Genomic DNA, 24,404 nt, shown 5'->3' on the forward strand with positions numbered 1-24,404 from the left:
TGAAATACCCCAGAATTCATCCTGAGGGCACTGGGTACCCCGGAATTAACACTGTGAGTGCCTGAAGTGCCCCCAAATTCACCCTAAATACCCCCGAACTCAGCCCGGGGCACCGGGCACCCCAGGATTAACACTGTGAGTGCCTGAGGTGCCCCACAGCTCACCCTGAGAGCATCTGAAATACCCCAGAATTCACCCTGAGGGCACCCCAAAATTAACCCTTGGAGCTTCTGAACCGCCCCAAAATTAACACTGGGGCACTCAGGCACTCTGAAATTCACCTTGGGACACCCAAACTGCCCCAAAATTAACATTGAGAGCATCTGAACCGCCCTGAAATTAGCACAGGGAGCATCTGAAATACCCCAGAATTCACCCTGAGGGCACCTGAACCACCCCAAAAATTATTCTGGGGGCACCAGGCACCCAAAAATTCACCCAGGGGGTACCTGAACCACCACAAAATCACCCTGAGGGCACCTGAACAACCCCAGAATTGACCCTAGGGGCACACGGGCATTCCAAAATTAACACTGGAGGTTCCTGAACTATCCCAAATTAACATTGGGGGCACCTGAATAACCCCAAAATTAACATCCCAAACCATCCCAAATTTACACTGGAGACATCTGAACCTCCCAAAAATCATCACTGGGAGCAAAACCAACCATGAGGGCACCTGAACAACCCCAAAAATTTACCTTGGGGCATCAGAACCACCCCAAAATTAACCTGAGGGGCACTTGAACCTTGTAAATTCACAATGGGGGCACCTGAACCCAGCAAAATTCCCACAGGGGGCATCTGAAAGCCCCAGATTAACCATGGGGGGCACCTCAGCCCTCCCAGAATTAACCCTGGGAGCACCTGAAGCCAACAAAATGAACCCTGGGGGCACCTGAGCCCCTGCAAATTAACCCTGAGGTATCTGAATCCAGCAAGCCAATCCCAAACCTCCAAAATCAGACCTTGGGGGGCACCTGAGCCCCCCAAAATCCCACCTTGGGGCTCAGGGGGCATCTGAACTCTCCCTCCCAAAAAGGAGGGAGTTCAGCACATAAAATGAGGCTGTTAAAATAACACATCACCAAACTTCCTTCTTGAAACAAATTTGCTCCCCACAAAGCTCTTTTCCCCAAATAATTAATTTTTGCAGACTTTAAAACCATCAGAAATGTGTCCAAATGCCTCTTGCTTCAACTCTCTATAAAATTTTAATGACTGTGCTCCTGTTAAGTAAATATTTGAAACAGAAAAATAATCAGTACTACATTTGCTTTTTTTTTTAAACAATAAATAAGCAACTTTGTTGTTGTTGTTGGTTTTTTTTAACAAGAATGAAATATAAACTTTGCACATCCAAAATACAATATACAACTTATTTCCAAAAGGATTTCCTGATGACAGAACCAGTCAAACCAGGTGATGAACTGAAGTTTTCCTATAGAGACCAGGTGATGTTGCAGCTTCTTCTTCCAAGTTCCACAATTCCCAGGTGGATTTTCCTACTTGGAGAGTGAGGTGTGAGACTCCAGGGTTGGATTTTGGTCAGAGCCTGGTGGAAGCAACATTTGGGGGTGGTAAATTTGTTACCTTTGAGACTGACAAAGTGTGAATGTCCCCAAGACACCGAGGTGAATTTATCCTTTTGGGAAGACTGATGGAGGTAAGGCCAAGGAGGGTTTTTAAACTTAAACCATATTTTATCCAGCTGAAATGGATCCTTCCAAAAGAACAAAAGGTTGGCAGGGCTGTGTGGCCAAAACCACGAGAGCAGAGGTGAACAATTATCTAGAAATGAAGTGGGATCAGTTCTCCATAACGCAGGAAAGGAGAGATTCCTAAAAAAAGGATTTGTTGTCAAACTTCCCTCAGAAATGCAGCAGAGCTCCAAGCTCTGGACAGAGCCTGGGAGGTGTCCCTGGCCTGCCTCATGTGCAGTGCAGCTGGCTTTGTCTCTCAGTCTCAGCCTTCCTCTCCTGCCTGTGGGTCATGGCAGCCCAAAAGGTGATTTTTTTCAGCACTTCCTGCACAAGTTTGGGTGGCAAACAGGGAATTTGCTTCTCCAAGAGAGCTGCGTTCTTCCCAATGCAGTCAAGACACAGCCTGAGGAAGGGAAATAGGAAAAACATTTTAAAAATGTAAGTAAATGGTTTGTATTCTAACAAATGACACCTAGCAAAAGCTGATGTGCATGAATTACAGGTGGTAATTACAGGTGCAGGAATTACACAGCACCAGTGACCCAAGTGCTGTGCAGCACCACACACTGAAGGGTTCAGGGATTTCCTGAGGAGGAAATTGGGAATTTCACCCCATTTCTGCAGGAGCAGGTGCTGAAACAACACCTGGGCTAGGGGGAGGCGCCCTGCCCATGGCACAGGATGGGATTTCAGCCCAGCCCAAACCCTCCTGGCTTCTGTAACTCCAACTCACCTGAGCAGGGAGTAAGGCTGAGTCTGAAATATCAACAAGTCACTGCAGTGACCCTGAGCAAGAGAAGAGAAGAGCCATGAGAATGGCAAACAACTTCCCCCCCTCAGCAATCCTCCACATTCATGTCACATTTACTGCCACGTGCATGATTCAGAAACACTCTCCTTGAGTATTTATAAGGAACCTGAATGACAAATTCCTTTTTATTCTGTCAGTCAAGAAAGCCTCAGGTGGGGATTCCTCAGTAGTGTGTAAACTATAATTAATTTATAATCTGAGCTGTGTAAATTATAATGATTTCCTCAGTGGTGTGTAATTTGTAATGGTTTCAGTTACCAATTTGAGCAAATTGTTTGAGCCAAATTCAATCTGATTTGGTTTTTAACTGAATTTTAATTGAAAAATTTAAATCAATCAATTAATATATTTATACACTGAAGTTTTCCTATAGAGACCAGGTGATGTTGCAGCTTTTTCTTCCAAGTTCAATTAATTTTCTTCAATTAATATATTTATTAATATTTTATTTATTTATTTATTTGCCCAGAGGTTTTAGACTCCCCATCTGTGGCAGTGTCCAAGGCCAGGCTGGATGATGCTTGGAGCAACCTGGGATATTGGGAGGTGTCCCTGCCCAGGCAGGGGTGGATTAAATGGGCTTTAGGGCCCCTCCCAGCTGCAACCACCCCATCATTTGATATTAATTATCATTATGCCAGGGATGAGATTTGGTTCTCAGTTTACTGACCGTGTCCATGAAAAGCAGATCATCTTTGCTGCCCCCAAACACCATCACCTCTCCCTCCTGCCCAAGGCAGGCTGTGTGCCACAACCTGCAAATCAAACACAACACAGTGAGTGCCCAAGCAGCAAGACAAAACCACCATTTCAGAGGTAAAAAATAACACCTTAACATTTATCACTTGTTTGTTCAATAATATAAAAGAAGAGAGCAATGTAACTCCCCAGCTCATGAGAGTTATTTTCATACAGACCAATATATTTTGGCATTATTTGACTTTTCTGTATTCTGGGCATATCAACTTTGTCTTATTTATCACCACAGTGGAAAATTTTTTTGGCAGCTCTACAAACCAAGCTTTTGCCAAGCTTTTCCTTTTGCAATTTTCCACTTTCTTTGGTTCAGAAGTACAATTTGCTCGTGGCTTTCAGCCTGGGGGGTTCTCAGTGCTGCCACTTGGATCTCCAGTTCTCCTGTTCCAGTCTTACCCTTCCCCAGAGATTCCTGGGATCACTCTCTGTCAGTAACTTCCAGCACACCAAGGAAGTTTTATCATGAAGACCCCACAGAACCAAATCCTGACTTTATAACTTTCAGAAAGATCCTGCCCCTTCAGCAGCCACCCCTGGGTGGGGATTTGATTTTTCAGGATTAGATTTTTCTGCTCTGTCACCACTGCTGATGGACTTTAGAGCCACTGAAGCAAAATCAAACACACCACTGAAGTTTCATGCAAAAATCAACGTTCCCACTTTGTCTCATCAGTCCTTAGCAGGTTCCTCACCTTTTCCCTTCCTCATACCTGTGCCAGATCTGTCTCTGCCTGCTCTGCATTAGGGAAATCTGGGCTTGGTCACGGAGAACACGGGGAAGCCTTTCCTGCCTGGGCTCTGCTGACATCCTAGCTTGAAACCTGAGGCTTTTCCTACTGCCTGAGAGCTCCTGGCCTCCCATGGGCTGCTCTAACTTATCACCTAAACATTCTAACAAAGCATGTTATTCAATCACACAGGGCTCTTCCAGCACAGCAACAGCATCACATGGCAAGGGGAACATGGGGAACCCAGGGGTTACACACGTGGGGCTCTGCTCAACCCAGCATGCACAACTAAAGGTGATGGACAGAGGGAGGAACAGGATTTTCTGCAGTTATAGGAATGAGAACATGGGGAACCCAGGGGTTACACACTTGGGGCTCTGCTCAACCCAGCATGCACAACTGAGTGATGGACAGAGGGAGGAACAGGATTTTCTACAGTTATAGGAATGAGAACATGGGGAACCCAGGGGTTACACACGTGGGGCTCTGCTCAACCCAGCATGCACAACTGAGTGATGGACAGAGGGAGGAACAGGATTTTCTGCAATTTTGGGAATGAGAACATGGGGAACCCAGGGGTTACACACTTGGGGCTCTGCTCAACCCAGCATGCACAACTGAGTGATGGACAGAGGGAGGAACAGGATTTTCTGCAATTTTGGGAATGAAAACATTGGGAATCCAGGGGTTAAACACTTGGGGCTCTATTCAGCCCAGCATGCAAAACTAAAATTGATAGAGGGAGAAACAGGATTTTCTACCAATTTTGGGAATGAAAACATTGGGAACCCAGGGGTTACACACTTGGGGCTCTATTCAGCCCAGCATGCACAACTAAAGGTGATGGACAGAGGGAGGAACAGGATTTTCTACAGTTATAGGAATGAAAACATTGGGAAACCAGGGGTTAAACACTTTGGGCTCTATTCAACCCAGCATGCAAAACTAAAATTCATGGACAGAGGGAGGAACAGGATTTTCTACAGTTATAGGAATGAAAACATGGGGAACCCAGGGGTTACACACTTGGGGCTCTGTTCAACCCAGCATGCAAAACTAATGGTGATGGACAGAGGGAGGAACAGGATTTTCTGCAATTTTGGGAATGAGAACATTGGGAACCCAGGGGTTAAACACTTGGGGCTCTGTTCAACCCAGCATGCAAAACTAAAATTGATAGAGGGAGAAACAGGATTTTCTACCAATTTTGGGAATGAAAACGTGGGGAATCCAGGGGTTAAACACTTGGGGCTCTATTCAACCCAGCATGAACAACTGAAATTCATGGACAAAGGGAGGAACAGGATTTTCTACCAATCATGGCAAAGAAAACTTTGGGAATCCAGGGCTTAAAATTTGTATTTTATTTCAACCCAGCATGCAAAACTAAAATTCATGGACAGAGGGAGGAACAGGATTTTCTACAGTTATGGGAATGAAAATATGGGGAATCCAGGAATTCAACCCAGCATGCAAAACTAAAATTGACAGAGGGAGGAACAGGATTTTCTACCAATTTTGGGAATGAAAATATGGGGAATCCAGGAGTTAAAAATTTGTATTTTATTTCAACCCAGCATGCAAAACATTGGCTGAATAAAACTAATGGACAGGAAAAGGAACAGGATTTTCTACAGTTATGGGAATGAGAACATTGGGAATCCAGGGGTTAAACACTTTGGGCTCTATTCAACCCAGCATGCAAAACTGAAATTGATAGAGGGAGAAACAGGATTTTCTACCAATTTTGGGAATGAATACCAATTGGGAATCCAGGAGTTAAAATTTGTATTTTATTTCAACCCAGCATGCAAAACGTTGGCTGAATAGAACTGTATTCAAAAAAGGAAAAAGGAACAATATTTTCTACCAATTTTGGGTATGAAAACATTGGGAACCCAGGGGTTAAAATTTGTTCTTTATTTCAACCCAGCATGCAAAACTAGAATTGATGGATAGAGAGAGGAATAGCATTTTCTACCAATTCAGGATCACCTGAGAAGGCAATTTTTAAGAAACTGCTAAAAGTGAAGGTTGCAGGAAATTATTCTCTACAGAATTTAGGGAGGGAATCAGAGCTGCAGAAGCATCAGGAAAAGACACCAATAAATTTCATTACAAAGTAAGAGAAAGGAATAACAGAAGTACACACAGATATATTGATGTGTTACTGCTCTGCATTTGAAGAGCAGCTGGACTGATTTAAAGCTTTTCCTGCTGCAGAAAATAGAATTATGGTACAAATACTTGAGCCTTAAACAGTCCAGTGTATGGACAGGCTTTTGGTGAGGCTCCTTTTACCCACACATCCCAGTGTCACCTGCTGCAGGTGGCCCTGCCCTGGGGCATCTCCAGAGGTCCCTTCCAACCCTAACAATTCTGGGACTTCTGGGAAAATCCATGGTTTCCTGGGAAAATCCATGGTTTCCTGGAAAAAATCCATGGTTTCCTGGAAAAAATCCATGGTTTCCTGGAAAATATCCATGGTTTCTTGGGAAAATCCATGGTTTCCTGGAAATATCCATGGTTTCCTGGGAAAAATCCATGGTTTCCTGGGAAATATCCATGGTTTCCTGGGAAAATCCATGGTTTCCTGGGAAAAATCCATGGTTTCCTGGGAAAATCCATGGTTTCCTGGGAAAATCCATGGTTTCCTGGGAAAAATCCATGGTTTCCTGGGAAAATCCATGGTTTCCTGGAAAATATCCATGGTTGTGATCTATTATAATATAAATATTGTAATAAAAAAGCCCATTGTGATATACATTATGATATAAAATTGTGCTGGGTGTTCCTGGGTGAATGCAGGGAATGAATTCAATGAAAATCTGAATATTTATTATCTTCAGCAAATCAGTTCAATAGTTTTTAACTTAGAAACAGAGATAATGCTTCAAACACTGGGTTAACACTCAATTTTGTTTTTGAACCCTGAAAGAGGAATCAAGTTTTTCATGGTCTCCCCTGTTTCTAATAATTTATAGATATTAATGAGCTTTTAGCATTCTCCTTGGTTATTTATTCCTCCAATTTTTCTATTTTTTTATAGAACAATAATTTGGCTACAGAGTCCCAGGTCAGCTGGACACCCAGATCCTTCACCACAAAATAAGAAAATAAGCATCAAATACAGAAATTAAAATGAGGTATAAAAGCAAAAAAAGGTGTTAAAGCAAACTATTCAACCACACTGCATGAATATTCTAAAATATTCTGTAAAAGTACTGCTCAAGACTTGAAAAACTGGTTCATTTAGAGGAAGGATTCCATTTCAGGATTTCAGTTTGTGTACCTGGGCCTGCTCTTGGGCAGGTGGGTGAGCTGCTTCCATCCATTTGTTGCAATGCTGTGGATCCAACCATCACCTGCAATGGCAGAATTATTATTATTATTATAATTATTATTATTATAGAGCCTTCTGGTGGGGCTTTTGGGATACAAAGTTAGCTTTGTGTTCACACAAGAGCACGTTTATGAGGTAGCAGAAACATCAGCACTCCATGAAGCTGCATCTTTTCACTCTTTGTGATTTAATGTTGTCCCAGAACCCTCCCTGCACTGGAATTTGGAGTTAAAACACCCCCAGTCCCTTTCTTTTGGGTAAATTGAGGAAATTATCTCCTCCCAGTGGATTTGTCTGTGAAATTATTATTTATCTTCCAATTATTTTTGCCAAGTTCAGGTTTTTTCATGGAAACAAGTTGCCTTTTCTACAAAAGCAACTCCTGTCAGCCAGCCCAGCCCCTGTTTGTGTGACCTGAAATGCACAAGAGAATCAGAATTACAAATTAGAATTACATTTTTACTTTTAATTACTCACTCAAAGGAACATTATCAGAGCTTAGTCCTCCAAAAAGGAAAAGTCTGTCCTCCCCTATGGGGGTGAGCGTGTGCCAGGAGCGATCTCTGGGCTTCTCTCCACTGATATTAATCCTGGGGGAAACAAAGAAACAAAACCCCCAAATCTTCAAACAATGCTGAAATTGTTGAATTGTTTCATTTAAATGAATTTGGCAGAAAATTTCAGGTTGTCCTAGAACCACCTTGGGTGTTTTCCCAGGGAAAAAAGAGATTAAATACCCAAATAAATTCCATGTACACGTAGGGAAATGGTGAATTGGGATCAAATTGATGAATCCTGAGGGGCTCCAGGCTCTCCACTCCAAGGAAAATCATTTGAAATGACACAAGGATTGTGGCTTTACCTCTGATCCAAAAGCTACCACCTCTTCAAGCTGGGGCTCACCCAGACTTTGGAATAAATATTAGTAAAGAGGGGAATTCTTAAGTACAGAACAGATGGAAATGTATTATTGAAAAAGTCTCATTGGAAATCTATTTCAGCTGAGCTGTATTGAAATGGATTTTATTGTAGTTGGGTTTGCTTGAGCATGTGAACAGTAAAGATCCTGATCTCCCAAACCCAGTTATCAGAGAGAATGAAACAGGGATTGCAGAGTGCCCTGCTCAATTTGGCACTCAAGGCCAAGCTGCAACATTTGTTTGAATCCAAGTGAAGAAAAGAAGCTTCTAAAATTGGCCAAGGGGCAGCCTGACCATTGATGATTAAAGAAATATCACACAGATCCTGATAATTGAGAACATTTCAATTTTCATGCACAAGGAAAGATCTCAGTACCAGAAATAACCAAATATTGAATGAGTTCAGCAGAGCTCAAGGCAGGGAAAGCAACTTCTGGGCAGTGGCAGCTGAAATGGGTTTTGCAATCTCTGCTGGATGCTAATCCTGGGTTAGCAGGTTCATCTGCTGCAACTCCTTAAGAAAGCTGGGCAGAGGTGGGTAAGGGAAACACTTGATGTTTAGTAAATAAAACCATTATTTATTAATAAATAATCATTGGCTCCCTCTGTGATCACAGGAATAAATGATCATGAATAAATACAAACATTTTAGCTCCTGTGAGGTGCCAACAGCAGCAGACCCTGTGAAAACTCTTTTTTTCCACCAATATCTTAAGGGTTTTTTTAGTCTTAAGTCTTTTTTTTCAGTTTCTAAAAGACTCTGCAGAGGTGCTGCAAGAGCTGAACAGAAAATTCCTAAATTTACAGTGATCCAATATATAAGTATATAAATATTTATGTATTTAAAAAAATAAATTTACAGTGATCCAATATATAAATATAAATGTCTATATATTTAATATATAAATGCACAGTGTTCCTATATATATATATATATATATACACACACTATACTAAATAATGGATAAATCTTATGAGCTTTTCTTGGATCACAATATGGAAATAACTTGAATTTTGGAAAAATCTTCATTTTTTAAGGATTTCGTGGCCTTTTATGGAAGAGACCTTTCCCCAATTTGTGCTGTAACTACAGACATTAAACCCAGCATTCAAAAAGCCCTAAAATCTGGAATTCCATCTGGATAAATGGAGCCAGGCTGAAAATGAGGGTGTTAAATCACTCCATGCTGTGCTTTAAACAGCACCATCAAAGCAGGAAAAGCTCAGTAACCACTCTCAAAATTCAATTCCATTGAAATCACAAGCCAGCAGCTGTTAGGGCTCCCCAAACCCTCATTCTCCTCTTGGAAAAGCTGCAGGAATAGCTCTGGAACTATTTCACAATATGTTTCCATCTTCTAAATTCAGTTGGAAGTGTTACAAAAGCAAACCTACCTTCCAGACCACGTCCAAGTGTCTAAATTCAGGCAGTGCAAATCATTCATTCTGGTTTGCTAAAACAAAGAAATAAAATCCCACTCGGGTTATTTTGAGCAAACAATAAACAAAATATTTCAGTGAGGCCTTCTTGGGACAGAATATTCCAAGTACCAATAGTTTGAAGAAATCTGTACCCACTTGCCTTAATATAAATCTGAATTATGTGGCAGAAGAAAAGCTTTTCTCCTCACAAAAACCATGCAACACTCAGGAAAGTGCCTGGCAGAAATATTTCCAGTCATGCAACAGCACTATGGGGCCAATTTTAGCTTGTAAAAGTGAAGAACTTTGTGGGATTTTATCCAGTTCCTGCCACTGTTTTTAATTTCCATCCACAGAGCTCCTGGCAGGGCAGTGCAGAAGGTGTTTTACTCTCCTATTGTTGCCTGCTGTTATTTTCCTTGGCTTTGTGATCAGAAGTTTGGATCCTCCTGTCTGTCACTACTCCTTGGAGTATCCTGGTAGTGCTGTACTCTGGCTATTCCCAGGAATGTCCATCATTTGTGCTTTTCCCTCTTTTCCTTTCACAAAGTGACCACCAGCAAGGTTTTATTCAGGACCCTTTAGCGTTTGCCATCAAATCAAATGGGAAATCTTTGCTCATCTGCCTGGGGTTTGAGATGAGGAACTCTCTGCCTGCCTGGGGCTGGTGCACAAGCTGATAAAAGGATTTCTCTGCTTGCCTGGGAGCTGGGATTCCCCTGGGAACTACAAAACCAGCTGGGAAGTAGGGAAATGTTTCTTGCCTTACCTTCCAACTCCTTTTCTCCCTGGGCAGTCCATAGATCTATTAGCAAGAGGATTTTTCTCCGTGGCAGATCCTCTGAGGCACAGCTAGGCTGGAAGGAGGGCTGGGGCCCCAGCAGGGAGGCTGAGGCACCCCCAGGGCTGCCCAGCACAGCTCTGGGAAGTCTCCCAGGCATTTCAGGAATGCCACAACCTCCTCTGCCAAGCACTGCTAACCCTGCTGGGCTGGGAGGGGAATGGGGAGCAGCATTTGGGGAGGGACACGGGATAAACACAAGCAGATTGTGAGGGTTGGAGGCATTGCCCAAAAACAACCTAAAACCAACCAAGTGTGGTCCAGGTGACAGCCAGGGGAACAGATCTGTCTTCATGACTCCTCTCTCCAGTTTCCTACTCCTTCCTTTGAAATCAGGAGGGGATCAAATCATCCAAGCAGAAAGCAAAAATGCACTTGGGATCTTCTGGGGGCAAACCCAACATCCTGGCCTCTACAACTGGAAATACTCAATCCTGTTGGAGTAATACAATTGGATATAAAGGATTCTATCAAAGAGTTGCTGTTCTGGTGAAATTTAAGGTTTCAAGAGGATCCTGTTCAGAACCTCCTCGCTGACTTTCCTTTCCTGGGCATTAGGCAGAAGATGGAGAAATTCTCTTTCCTGCTCCCTAGGAAATCAAAAAATCTTGGCATTCTCATGATTCAACAGCTGGGCAGATGCAGCATTACAGCAACCTCATTTTGAATCAAAACACCATCAACTGTCCAAGACTGAGGCCTTTATCAAATACAAGCACCTCTCTGGCCCAGCCCTCTCTGGGAGCTGGAAGCACACAGAGCTCTACAGGAGCATCACCTGCCACAGCTCTCCTGCAGCTCCTCATGGCTTCTCTGGCCTGCTCTATGATTTCATCATCCTGCTGCCAATCCTAAAATGATTTTAATTGGCATAAAAGCACCAAGCCTCCTAAGAGGGCTGGAATTTCCCTTGGAGCTCCAAGGGCTCCTGAGACACTCTGCTCATCTCTGCAAGTTGATTTCTTGGCAGCCCAGGGCAGGAGAGGCAGGAGCTGCTTGGTCTCAGGATCAGCACAGAGAGAGGCTTTAAGGGTGCCATTATTGCCAGCTCCCTGTGGCACAGGGAACTCTGCAGCTCTGCCTCCTGGATTTACAACCAAAAGCTGTTCCAGCTCCAAGCTTTGCCAAGAGAAGGATTGCAGCTCCATGGATCTTCTGAGCTTGGCTGACAGGAAATACAAACATGCTTACATGAAGGCACCAGATGTGCAAAGACTTTGGTTTATTCACTTCATTCTCAACACAAAACTTTTCCACTTAAATCAAACATAAGACTCACATCAACTTCTGGACTAACTCTCCTTCCTTCCCACTTTCTCCCATTTCTGTTTTTCCAGGGGCTTACCTGAAGGAACTGAGTCCACATAACACTTCTGAGCCTGTTTTCAAATGATTCCTGGTACAACTGATTCTCATCATCATCATCATCACCATCATCATCATCATCTTCTTTTACCAGTTCTAGCTCCAAGTTTGGAAAAAGGTGCCCTTTCCTCCCAGAAAGATGAATAGGAGAAGCCTCATGACACTTCCTGGCCCTTTCTGGTTCCTTGCAGAGCCTTTTCCCTGGGAAGATTTGTATTATGGTGAACTAGAAGGAGAAGGAGGAGCAGAGCAACCCCGTGTTTGCTCCTCAATTTCTGGAGAAAAGCAAAACTTCATCCTTTGGGGAGGAATTATTCCTGGTGTCAGGAAATTGAGTGGTTTTCTGCTGTCTTTAGCTTTTTCTTTTCATGACTTACATTAATTCCTCAACCCCCACTGAATGCTCCCTCACTTTTTTTATGTTTCCTTCCATTTATTTCTAGGACAGAAAATGGATCAATAATGAAAATTACACTTGCTGCTCTCCTACAGAATTAAGCACAGCTTTTTCCACAATTTCACTCTTCTCTGACACGGCTTCCCAAGTGGTTTCACTGAAATTTAGCAAGATTTTAGGGAAGCTGAAGGAAAAAAAAAAAACCCTTTTAAGGTCAGAATGCTGCAGTCAAACAGAGTTAACCAGAAGGCTGAGGGTAACTCCTGAGAGGGCAGTGCAGGGATGAGAGCTGAGCTGCAGCTAAATGGGAACTGCAGGGGCAGAGGCTGCATGGGAGGGAGCCCAGCTGGGCTGAGAGGGGCACAGAGGTGGGCACAGAGGTGGGCACAGAGGTGGGCACAGAGGTGGGCACAGAGGTGGGCACAGAGCCCTGGGCAGGGAGCTCTGTGTGCTCAGGAGGAACTGCCAGGCAGCACCAAACCATCCAAGGGACCTTGACACCCCCACATTTGGGGTTTTCCCCTCTCAGCTCCCTGAGGGAGGAGCAGGACTTGGCTGTGGTCAGCTGGGAGCACACAGGACAGGGCACAGGGCTCACTCAGGGTGTGCATAACCCTCATCTTTCACTCCCCTCAGATCTCTTGATTTCCTTCAGGTATCTGCAAAGCCACTTTATCAAAGCTACAGCTCTGGGAGGTGCTGAGTGCAGCTCTCTCAGCCTTGAGGAACAATTCCAGAGATCCTGAACCAAAGCTCACATCATGGCAGGAACAAACAGCAGCCAATTGAATTCTTTTCTTTTTTTGTTTGCTCTGGAATATCTTTTTCCCTGCAGGTGGGGAAGTGGCTGGCCATGGTGTGGTCAATGTGAGCAGCAGGAGGGGAAGGGGTGCAGATTATCCAAAGGAATGTTGCAGCAGGAAGATCAGGGAATGGGGAACAAAGTGCAGTTTTACACTGCTTTGTCTGCCAGGATTTGGGAGTACAGGGCTGAGGCTGTGGCAGCTTTCCAAGCTGGAGCTGGAATATGTTCATTCCCAAACTAATTCCTTCTCTTTTTCAGACCACAACTACAGGAACACAGCATTGGGGGCTCTCAGAAGCTTCTTCACTGGCAATTTTGGAGATAGAAAACATCCAGGCTCATCCTCTAGCTGAGTAGGATTAAAGGATCTAAATCAGCTGCAGTGAAAAGAGCTAAAAACTTCAATTAAAATAAAACACAAGAGTGCACAGTCACTGGAATTGGGAGGGTTTTTAACTTGCCTTACAGGATCTGTTTCTCACATCAGTGCTTCAGCAGAGAGGAACTGAGGAGAAAATCTCCTTTAATTAGCACTGGAGAAATTCCAAGTGCTGCTGAGAGGTTTGAGTATCTCCCTGCTTTAATCAGGGGGGTGGTGCCTCTGGCTTGTTTCAGTTAAAGAGAGTCAGGAAGAGTAAAAATTACACAGGCACAATCCAGCCCTAAATTATTTATGCACAGATTACATCCATTGTCTATGACCTCTTCCAGACTTCTCTACTTCAGTCACTTATGTGCAAAAAGTGGCAAAATTCGATTAGAAAGCAAACCCAAATCTGTTATTTACCACACAATCATCTGTGTTTTACCTTTTTTGGGACAATCATTAATAGTACAGATAAAAATATTCTTCTTTTTGGAGAGGGTGATGACAAGCAGCATGCTGAATAGAGAGCCCTGAACATCCAGCTTAGGCCAAAAACATTTGGGATTTTTTTTTTTCTTACTACAAAATGAGAAGAAAAAAGAAAAACAAAACTGCCAAGAGAATAATATGACAGCTAAGAAAATATTGAATTACCAGCACTCGTCCTCCAAAGATGTAACCTTTATTTCCCAGCACAGCACACGTGTGAGCTGCTCGAGGCTGAGGTGGATCTCCACCCTGAAAGAACCAAAAGAATCCTTCAGAACAGCACAAAACCTCCTGGCCACTTTGATTTCCTGACCTACAAATCATCAGAACTGCTACTGGAACCCCTGGAAATCACATCTTAAATTTGATGTTGTATCCACGTGCCAAAATGCTCTCCCTGTGTAAACCAGAACTGAAGGTGGCCAAGCTGGCTGTTACTTTGCAATGGTCATTTTACATTCTGCATTTAGAGGGATTTTAGAACATCTTGTACAGACCATAAACAGCTGCCAGACATTCTTTAAAAGATACAACTTCTGCTGAGTTAGAAAAAACTTAAATAAACTTACCTGGATTTTATGAACTTTAGAGAATATTTTCATCTCAATAAGGCAGAGCCCTCCTGTGAGAGGTTTTCCATGGGAATTATACATGGATACAGATTTCCAGAGGGCTGGAGCCCCTCTGCTCCAGGGAAAACTGGGAATGTTCACCTGGAGAAGGCTCCAGGGAGAGCTCAGAGCCCCTGGCAGGGCCTGAAGGGGCTCCAGGAGAGCTGGAGAGGGACTGGGGACAAGGACAGAGGGACAGGAGCCAGGGAATGGCTCCCAGTGCCAGAGGGCAGGGATGGGTGGGAGATTGGGAATTGGGAATTCCCAGATTTGCTGTGGCTGCCCCTGGCAGTGCCCAAGGCCAGGCTGGACAGGGACTGGGACAGTGGGAGGTGTCCCCAGTTTCTGGAGCACAATAATGATTCAAAAGTCAGTAAAATCCCAATTGTGTCAGGATGGGAGATCAAAAACCACTCACTCGAATTGTTGGCTGAGACCAGGTCTGTGTGCTTGTATCAAAAACATGAACATCATTGTGCCATCCCCAGAATATCTGTCCTTCCTAAAAAAAAAAAAGAAGAAATTCTTAAAAATACATCCTTTATTTTAAAATCTCGCTGCTTATTGAAGGATACAAACCTGGATCTGTCCAAACAGAAAATACACTAAAATAGGCAATTTCATAAAAATGTGTGGTGATTTTTTAAGAATGCTGCAGCAGCTTAGATTCACTTGAAAGTCAGCAGCACCCAGGGATGTTCAGGCTGTGACCCCTGAAAATTGGCTTTGGGCCCCAACATCAGACACTGCAGCAAATTTCACCTTCTAAATTTCCTTGTAACACACTGGGAAATTAAGAGATTGTAAAAAACCATTCTTGGGTGTCAGTCTTGAACATTTGATGTCAGGAGCTTCCTGTCAAAGCTCTGCTCAGCCATCTTTGTATTAATTATAAGAAATTACTGTAGGAAAGTTGATAATCCAGGCATCTTTCTGGAAAATAAACTCAATAAATTCACTCAACGAGTATTTGTCAGCCAGACTTGGGAAGTTATAAATTCCCTAATGTTTCTTCAAAAAATGAACTATAAGAATTATTACATTTAATTATGAAATTTAAATAAATTTTCTGTGATTTTCAGCTTTAAAATATGCCTTCAGATTAAAATCCAGCATTTTGCTGCTTTGACAGCATTTAATTCACTGCACTCCAAGGCCAGCACTGGGAACTTGGAATATTGGAACAATCACCACTCCCAGCGTGCAGCATCTGGAATTTCAACCTAAACAGATTCCACATTTGCATTTCTGCTGATGCTATAAATCAAAGAAAAATCAGATTTTCACGCTCATCAAGGATGATACAAAGGATCTTTTTGTGTTTTAAATCAGAAATCAGTGGGAATGGGGGCAAATCTCTCACCCAAAATGCATCGTGGACATCGAAGCAATCACTGAGCTCGTTGTGCTTCCTGCAGCCATAACCTCCAAAATAAACCAGCCTGGAACAACAAAAGCAGCTCAGTCTTTTGTAAACAGGATGAAAATCAAGAAGCTGCACTAAGGAATATTTTGGGTCATGCTAGTGATACAATGAGAATATTTTGTGTTGCACCTGATGATGCAAACCCAAACAAGGTGAAGGTCACAGCCCTCAGCAAACCCGACTGAAACCCACACAAGGAAATGATTCAAGACACTTCAAAGGCTCTGCTCCCCTCCCCAAAAGTTTATTTCATTTCCAGGGCTGTTTTCAGGCAAAACTGGGAAATCAAACCCAGGACAGTGAAATGCCTCCTCCTCTGCCCTTCCCTAGTGAAGTTCCTGTGCTCCTGCTGCATTTTTTACCTTTTGTGTCCAATTTTTGGCAAGAAATGTTCCCAAGCTTTGTCCCACAGGACACAAAAATTCTCTTTTTGGCTTCAAATAAAAATTTTCAACCAAGCACTACTGAAGGATCCTCACACACCTGCCAGGCCAAGGAAAGGGCCATTCATAAAGGATCTTTTTTCCATCCAAAGGTTCCATTTTATCATCTAACCCAGGTGATTTTCTCAGCATGCAGGTGACACAATGCTTTGAATAAATGCATTTAATTTTGAATAATCTTGTGCTAACAGCTAGGGAGTTGTTCAAATATCTGCATTTTCTTATCTCTTGCAGTTAAATTAGAATTCCAAACCCAAGATCTGGCACCCAGGGCCATTGCACAGCTTATGCAAAACCTCTTTAGATGTGGAGTGCAGAGAGAAATAAATCATTGCCATCTGATAATGCTCACCATAAATCACATTCTGACCTGTTTGTAACACACTTAATAACAAATCACTGCTTGTGATCACTTCTGCTTCATTACCCAACATTTGCCATCATAAACAGGAAACCTGGGGTATTTCTGTTTTCTAAACACACTTAAGGCACTTTCCCAACACAAATGTCCAGGCTGACTCAGCCCTGGCAAGATAAAGATAATCCCTGAAATGCCTCTGCAACTGTTCAAATCCTTGGGAATCCACAAAAATGGATTTATGGCAGGTAAATTTAATGCTTAAAATAATGAATATGGCAGAGAAAGTAATTTTATACTGGTTTTAATGGGTTAAAATCATATAATAGATGGATGATTGCTTTCTAAAGTATAAAACATTCCACAAATTTACCCCAAATCTCCTAAAGTGGGGTTTTATTCACCATTAGTTCAGCTCACATGTGAGGAAACTCCTGTACAAAGTTGTTACAAAATCCCCCAGCAGGTCAAGCTAAAAATCAGTTTCCCCCATCCCAAACCTGAGTTCTCTTCACTTTTTAACCTCTTCTCTCTGCAATGAACACAAATTAAATCTTTGTAACGTTTTCAATATTTTTGTACCTGTTTTTGTACACCCAGCAGGAGAGTTTGTCCCGAGGTGTGGGAGGTTGACCTTTAAAATTTGTGATTTTTTTCCACCTGTAGGTTCCGGTTTTTGTTCTCAAATTGACATAATACAGCTTGAAAGGAAAGAAAAAATGACAATGTTTTCAGAAAAAACCACAAATCACCACCAGAAAAAACAACCCACCACCCCCAGAAGCCTGCAGGTAAAAGAGGAAGTGGCAGTGAGTTTAAAATGGGAAATACACCACAAAAACAAAGTTAAAGTGGAGAATGGGCAGAAAGTTTCAGCAGAGGCTCCATTTCACTGACTTTCTAGTCAGGAGTCAACTCTGACTTCATTTATATTCAATGATAAAATAACTGATTTAATCTATTTTCTTAATTCAGTTTTCAGTCATAAGAAAAGCTGGTAGCTCTATTTTAACCTGAATGATTACCTGATCACTTAAAGCAGTGAATTGTTATCAAAGAGCAAAAAGAAAAGTGATGTTCAGAGATTGGTCTCAATTAAGGTTGTCAGAGTATTTTTAAAAACCAATGGGGAAAGCATTGGCATAAATATAGAAAGTTTAAATAAATAAAAATTTCTCTTTAATTCAAATAAAACCACACCAGATAAAGAGTATTAGTACTTATTAAAATACAATGTTATGGGGGAAAAAAAGACTGCAATACCCTATTGCTGTATCCTTTATCATCAAATCCCCCAAAAATGTACAGCTTCCCATTGATGCTGGCCCCACAGCTGCCTGACATGGAGGTGGGTAACTCCCCTTCCATCAGGTGCATTGTCCTGCAATTAAAAAAAAATAAATAAATACATGAAACCCTTTCCAGCCTGCCCAAATGTAACAATCCCAACAGGATTTATTCAGAAATTTTAGACCTAAAGGTGAAAAGACAGTTTGGGCCAGGAGTAGGAGTGGGAGCTGCAGGTGAAGCTGGGCTCCTGTGGTGGAAGAGAACTTCCAGGTGCATATTGTGTTGTCTAAAGTATCTTGATTTTTCTGGAGCTGAGATTCACATTGGGAGAGCTTCAGGAGAGCTGAAATATTAATTATTCAGAATGTGGAAATATTATTAACTCCAGGAACTGCTGAAATGAGAATCTGGCAGTGCTGGGATGGCAGAAATGGGAAACTGAGAAGAGCTCAGGCAGGCCAGGAGATCCTGGTTAAACAGAACCTGGAAAATTCTGTTTGACCCAGATCCTGTTCCTGATCCCTGGGAGCACAGGAAGGAAAACCAAAAAGGGAAAAAGCAAATTGTGGTCATAGGGGGAAAGAAATGGGGGAAAAGTGGCAGGAGAGAGAAAGGGGAAAAAATGGGGCAAGAGAGAGAAAGGGGAAAAAATGGGGCAAGAGAGAGAAGAGAAAGGGGAAAAATGGGGCAAGGAGAGAGAAGAGAAAGGGGAAAAATGGGGCAAGAGAGAGAAAGGGGAAAAATGGGGCAAGAGAGAGAAAGGGGAAAAATGGGGCAAGAGAGAGAAAGGGGAAAGTGGGGCAAGAGAGAGAAAGGGGAAAGTGGGGCAAGAGAGAGAAAGGGGAAAAATGGGGCAAGAGAGAGAAAGGGGGAAAAATGGGGCAAGAGAACGGAGGAAAAGGGAAGAAAGGGCAGGAGAGGAAAGGGGAGAGAAGATGAAGAGAAGAGGGAAGGGAAAAGGAGAGGGAAGGGAAGAGAGAAGAGAGAAGAGAGAAGAACAAACAAAAGAAGGAAACAAAAAAGGAGGGGGAAGAAGAAAACAAAAAAAAAGGGGGGAATGAAGGAAAGTGGAGGGAAAGAGAAAAAAAAACAGGAATAAACAAAGTGGAAGGAAAAAGGGGAAGTTCTGAGTTCTTTTTGGGAGGAGAAAAGAAAGTGGAAGGAAAGAGCAAAAGGGGAAGTTCTGAGTTAGTTCTGAGTTGCAGTGTACATGGAATTAACACCAAAAATACCAAATGTGTAACTGTAACTGGATCAGAGCTGGAGTAGCCAGGGTCTGAGTGTTCTGCCATAAAAGTGAATGTAAAATCCCAAGCCAAGACAAACTGGCAGGTGAAGGCAGCTGTGCTGGCAGAGCCTGGAGCCAGCAGTCCCTTGCACACCATCACTAATTAACCTTCAGCAGGGCTTTGTTTCCTTGGTTTCACCTGCCAGCCAGGGCTGTCCCTCAGTGCTGACATTCAGCAGCTGCTGTTTAACATGACCAAGGGCCCTGAAGGCTCCTCCCTGCAGATCAGTGACAGAAATCACCTTTAGGGGATAATTCAATAGAAATGGTGCACTCACCACAGCCCACTGTCCATGTCATAGATCCAGAGCTCATCACTGGGCAGATAAACTTCATTTTCTTCAATGGACTGAAAGGAGAACAGTCAAATGTTCAATCAGCTCTGCTTTGTGTGTTTGCACGTGAAATGCCAAGCCAGGTTACTTGGCAACACTGAAGGATCTCAAGGAAATCAGAAGTGACACCCCAGTGTTCCTGCTCTGATCAGAAAATCAATTTATGTTAAAAAGAAACAGCTCATTGCTCCTCAGGACCTCTCAATAAAGGCACACATTGAACAGCTTCACATTTTGCCAAGAAAAGATGTGTAACAACATCAAGCAGATTTGAAGCTCCTGAATGAAAACTCATTTAGGTACTTTTTATCAGGAGCTATTTCCATTGGCATAGTGGAAAATAGAAAATAGAATATGAAAATGACTGGAAACACAAAAAGTTACTTGCAGCAGAAACTTGAAAGACCAAGGTGTCAAATATAAAGGAGAAAATGAATTCTTCTGTGGAAAAAAAGCTTTATGAAGAGTCCTGAACAGAGGTCATTAAGAAAGATAAATAATTTGGGAAATAATGATGAGGAAAAACAACAAAGAGTAGAGGAAGCCCAAAAAAATGCAGTGAGTAAGAACTACAGCATTAATTACTGCCTTGGCACCAGGAAGAAATGAAAGCCTGGCAGTGAGTAAGCAGCCAGAGCCAGTAAACAAATAAAAACTGGCTCAAAATTAAACAAATGTGGGGAAGTTAAACACAAAACTGAAATTTAATTAGTGACAATCCAGCTACTGATATTGATGACTTGCCTGCACATGATGTTTGAGTATGAATTCCTCCCTGTGAAAGGTGCCAGGCAGGCAGGTTCATCCTATTTTTGGTGATTTATTGTGCCAGGCACCCCTGCTCTGCTGTTACACAGCCCTGGCAGCCTCTGCAAGCAGCACAAGTTGTCTCAATTTCATCTGCAGATGTCAGAGGTCGAGCACCTGCTCCTGAACCAGCTCTGAGCAAACACACTGATGCCAAAAATAGAGTTTGCTGGGCAGGAGTCCAGCAGCAACACGTGAAAAATGATTTATCTGGGGAAAGGGCTGCTTACAGAGCAACAATTTTCATAATATTTTCAACAGATAAACATGTAAAACTACTAAGAACACTTGTAAAGTTTCTCTGCTAAACTTCACGTACACTTTCTGTTTTGAATGTGCCACGAATACACAATTTTGTATTAGAAAACCTTTGAAAACATTGTGCTCATTAGTTCAAATGAGCACAGTTTTAAAGGCTAGAGCCTAAAAACTACTAAAGATTGAAGTGATTATGGGGATATTTAGTTCTACAGAATATTATGAGTTTCAATCCAGGAGTTTCCCACTAGAGTTCTTTGCTTGAGTACACAAGGATAAACTTTGAACACTTTAAAGTTACCTCAGACCATGAAAAACATATATATAATATTTTATATAGAATAGACATATAAAATATTATAGAACATTTATAAATAGAATATTAAGTATTCTATATATATACATCCTATATATTGAGAGAATATATATGGAATATGAAATCTCATTACAGAAATAACAGTTTCCACCTGATCAAGACCAGGAATTACACCAAGCACAGGTATTTGCAATTTTATGGCCAATGTGCACAGCCAGACAAGATGAACAGATAAATATAAACAGAAAAACAACAGGTAAAACTAAGTGGACCTATTTGATGTAGTATCATTCTTATCTCCTTTTTGGGTCGTATTCATAGAGTTAAACTTATTTATGACAGAACAAGAAGTGTTCTTTTTATGAAAAAAGAAGAAATTAAATTATGGGTGCGTTTCAGCCTGCCACCAGCTTGTTTTTGAGGTGACAGCAGCGCTTTCTACGGGAGGAAAACGCGCTGTAAACACCACACAACTACTAAAAAATAAAAAACACGGGGACTCAGCAGCGAGAACACGAATGACACCCTGGAAAAACTGAGCCGCAAATTACAGCGTCAAACTTTGAAAGGAGACGCGCTGAGGAGCGAAGGAAGGGCGGCTTGGAAGGAGCGAACCGGCTCCACCAGCCCTGCCCCACACGGGCGAGCGGGGCAGGAGGAGGGCGCTGATCGCGCAGGGAAAGGCTGCGGGACGAGGCGATCGGAGAGGCCCCGCTGTCCCCTCAGTGCCATCCCCTCAGCGCTGTCCCCTCAGCGCTGTCCCCTCAGTGCTGTCCGTCCCCTCAGTGCTGTCCCCTCAGCGCCGTCCGTCCCCTCAGTGTTGTCCCCTCAGCGCTGTCCCCTCAGTGCTGTCCCCTCAGTGCTGTCCGTCCCCTCAGTGCTGTCCCCTCAGCGCCGTCCCCGCCGCCATTCGAACGGCGCGCGGCCGCCGCAGCCAATCAGCGCCCGCGCCACAGCCCCGGGCGCCCGCCGAGGGCTGAGGGCCGGCGGGGGGACCCCCCCTGCCCTGCCCCGCCCGGAGCTCCGCTCCCCGCGCTCCGAGCCCGCTCCCGCCGCTCCTTGCCGGCTCCCACGCCCGCCTTACCACGTATCCTCCCCACACGTAGAGAAAGTTGCCGTCCACCACGGCGCAGTGACCGCTGCGCTCCTCGGCCACGCAGAACTGATCCGCTGGGTCCGCCGCCATCTTGGGGGGGAGGAAGAAGAGGAGGAGGAGGGAGGAGGAGGAGGAAGCGGCTCGGCCGCCTCAGGGCTCGCGTCCCGCCACCGCCTCCTCCGGGTGAAGCTGCGGCTCCGCCGCCGGTCGCTCCCCTGGGGCGGACGGGAAGCGAGGAGGGTCCAAAGTGTGGGGCGGCACCCGGCGCGCGTCGGGGTGGGAGCGGACGGGGAGAGCGCGCTGGCCCCGGTGCCGGGCGGCCGTGCCGGGCTGAGGCGTGAGGCGGAATAAACCGTGCGGGAGGATGTGAATAATGCGGGAGGATGTGAATAATGGGCGCGAGAGGAGGAAGGAAGCACCGGGAATAGGAGAGCTAAACGCAAACCACAGGGCGAGAAGGGAAGGAGGAGCCGGGTCCCAAAGCGGGACAGGGTTTAAGGCTCCGGGCAAGGGCACGGGATGATGGACAAGGGGGAACGGCTTCAAAGTGCCAGAGGGCAGGGATGGGTGGGAGATTGGGAATCGGGAATTCCTCCCTGGGAGGGTGGGGAGGTTCTGGAATGGAATTGCCAGAGCAGCTGTGGCTGCCACTGGATCCCTGGCAGTGCCCAAGGCCAGGTTGGACACTGGGACACCCTGGGACAGTGGGAGGTGTCCCTGCCATGGCAGGGCTGGAATGAAATTGATTTTAATGTCCACTTCAACCCAAAGCATTCCGTGATCCTGTGGATTCTGTGATCAGGCAAGCACAGCAGAACTCCCTGTCTCTCTGAAGGGGAGACAAGCCAGAAGCAGCAGCTATGAAATAGGACCTGATAGTAATTAAACAGCTTGGGCAGTTCCAGTTCTTACTCTGTTTTATCAACAACTGAGTCAGTTCCAGCTGAACTCTGTGTCCAGCTGAATGAATGGATTTCAAAATAAAACAGGTACAGCTCTTAAGAAATAGTAGAGTAGAACTTGGGAGAAATGTGCACTTTAGCATCTTATAAAAGGGCATCAGAAAGTAATTGTCAGGATTTTCTTGTGAGAGTAGGACACACACATCCTCTGTTGGATCTAGGAGGGAAGATGTTAATTATTCACATTGATAAACTGGTAATATTAATCACAGACTCTCCTGAATTGGAAGGGACCCCCAGGGATCATCCAGGGCAGCTCCTGCCCTGCCCAGACCCCCAACACTCCCACCCTGGGCATCCCTGGCAGCTCCTGCAGCTCTGGGGCTGTGCCCATTCCCTGGGGAGCCTGGGCAGTGCCAGCACCCTCTGGGGGAGGAACCTTTCCTGAAATCCAACCCAAACCTGCCCTGGCACAGCTCCAGGTGTTCTGTCAGTGGTGACACAGAGATCAGGACCTGTCCTGAACTCTTAAAATGAGGCAAGCTACTGTTGGTGCATTGGGATGGTGGTTAAAATGCAGGAGTCAGCATTTGGAAGAGGTAAAAAAGCCATGGAAGCAGACAAACCCTATCCACAGATCTCTAGGTCAGGCAGAGCTGCCTTGTGCTGTCTCAGGAGATGGGATTTTGCCAGTGGAGCAGTGACAGACCTGGAAATGAGCTGTTTGTCAGTGTAACAAAACAATTCCATGGATCCAGGCAGATCCATGCTGGCTGATCCTGGAGCACTGGGCTCCCTCCAGTCCCTCTCCAGCTGCTGTGATGTCCAGCAAAGCCACAGGAGGTGACAGAGACGAAGATCTGGGCATGGTCTGCAGAGCTGCAGATGGCTCAGTGGAACACAAGGCTGCAGCTCACGCTGGAATACTTTTATATCTCTGGTGGGAGGCTCCAGGCAAGCTAAGAGAGCCCCCAAATCCAGCAGGATGCTGTAGGAGTGTGCTTTGCATTCCCTGGTTGGTCATAGCTTCAGAGAAAACTATTTTTGGACAAGGGGCACATCCCTTCTCCAGGTGCACCTTCCTTCATGTGGCGAGACAGGAGCTGAATGGCAGGACCAGGTTTTCTTAGAAGGAGAATAAGCAGTAATTTTAGCAAATGAAGGTACTTATGTAAGAATTGGGCTTATAATGTGCACCTAGCTGCATGCCTGTGACAAAAAATGAATCATATTTCCTGCCAAAATAGCTGAGACCTGTCAGATGGCAGCTCTTTGTCTGAAGAGAGTAGCAGCAGCTTCACCCATGAGCTCGCTCCCCGATGAGGAG

The 24,404-nt window shown here is 44.1% G+C and overlaps 1 protein-coding gene across 1 annotated transcript; it reads right to left on the reverse strand.

Moving 5' to 3' along the window:
• Window positions 1–1,195: 1,195 nt before the first annotated feature.
• KLHDC1 (kelch domain containing 1) lies at window positions 1,196–22,682 on the reverse strand. Its single transcript, XM_054634399.2, has 13 exons — window positions 22,164–22,682; window positions 19,642–19,712; window positions 18,049–18,166; window positions 17,368–17,486; window positions 15,922–16,000; window positions 14,977–15,060; window positions 14,113–14,196; window positions 9,657–9,715; window positions 7,819–7,931; window positions 7,291–7,363; window positions 3,185–3,269; window positions 2,437–2,489; window positions 1,196–2,106 (listed from the first exon to the last, which is right to left on the reverse strand). Exons 1-13 carry the CDS (start codon window positions 22,263–22,265, stop codon window positions 1,932–1,934), a joined length of 1,215 nt encoding a protein of 404 aa, XP_054490374.1. The 5' UTR covers window positions 22,266–22,682; the 3' UTR covers window positions 1,196–1,931.
• Window positions 22,683–24,404: the final 1,722 nt, after the last annotated feature.

The sequence above is a fragment of the Agelaius phoeniceus genome, chromosome 6 (assembly GCF_051311805.1).
Source record: "Agelaius phoeniceus isolate bAgePho1 chromosome 6, bAgePho1.hap1, whole genome shotgun sequence".
NCBI lineage: Eukaryota > Metazoa > Chordata > Aves > Passeriformes > Icteridae > Agelaius > Agelaius phoeniceus.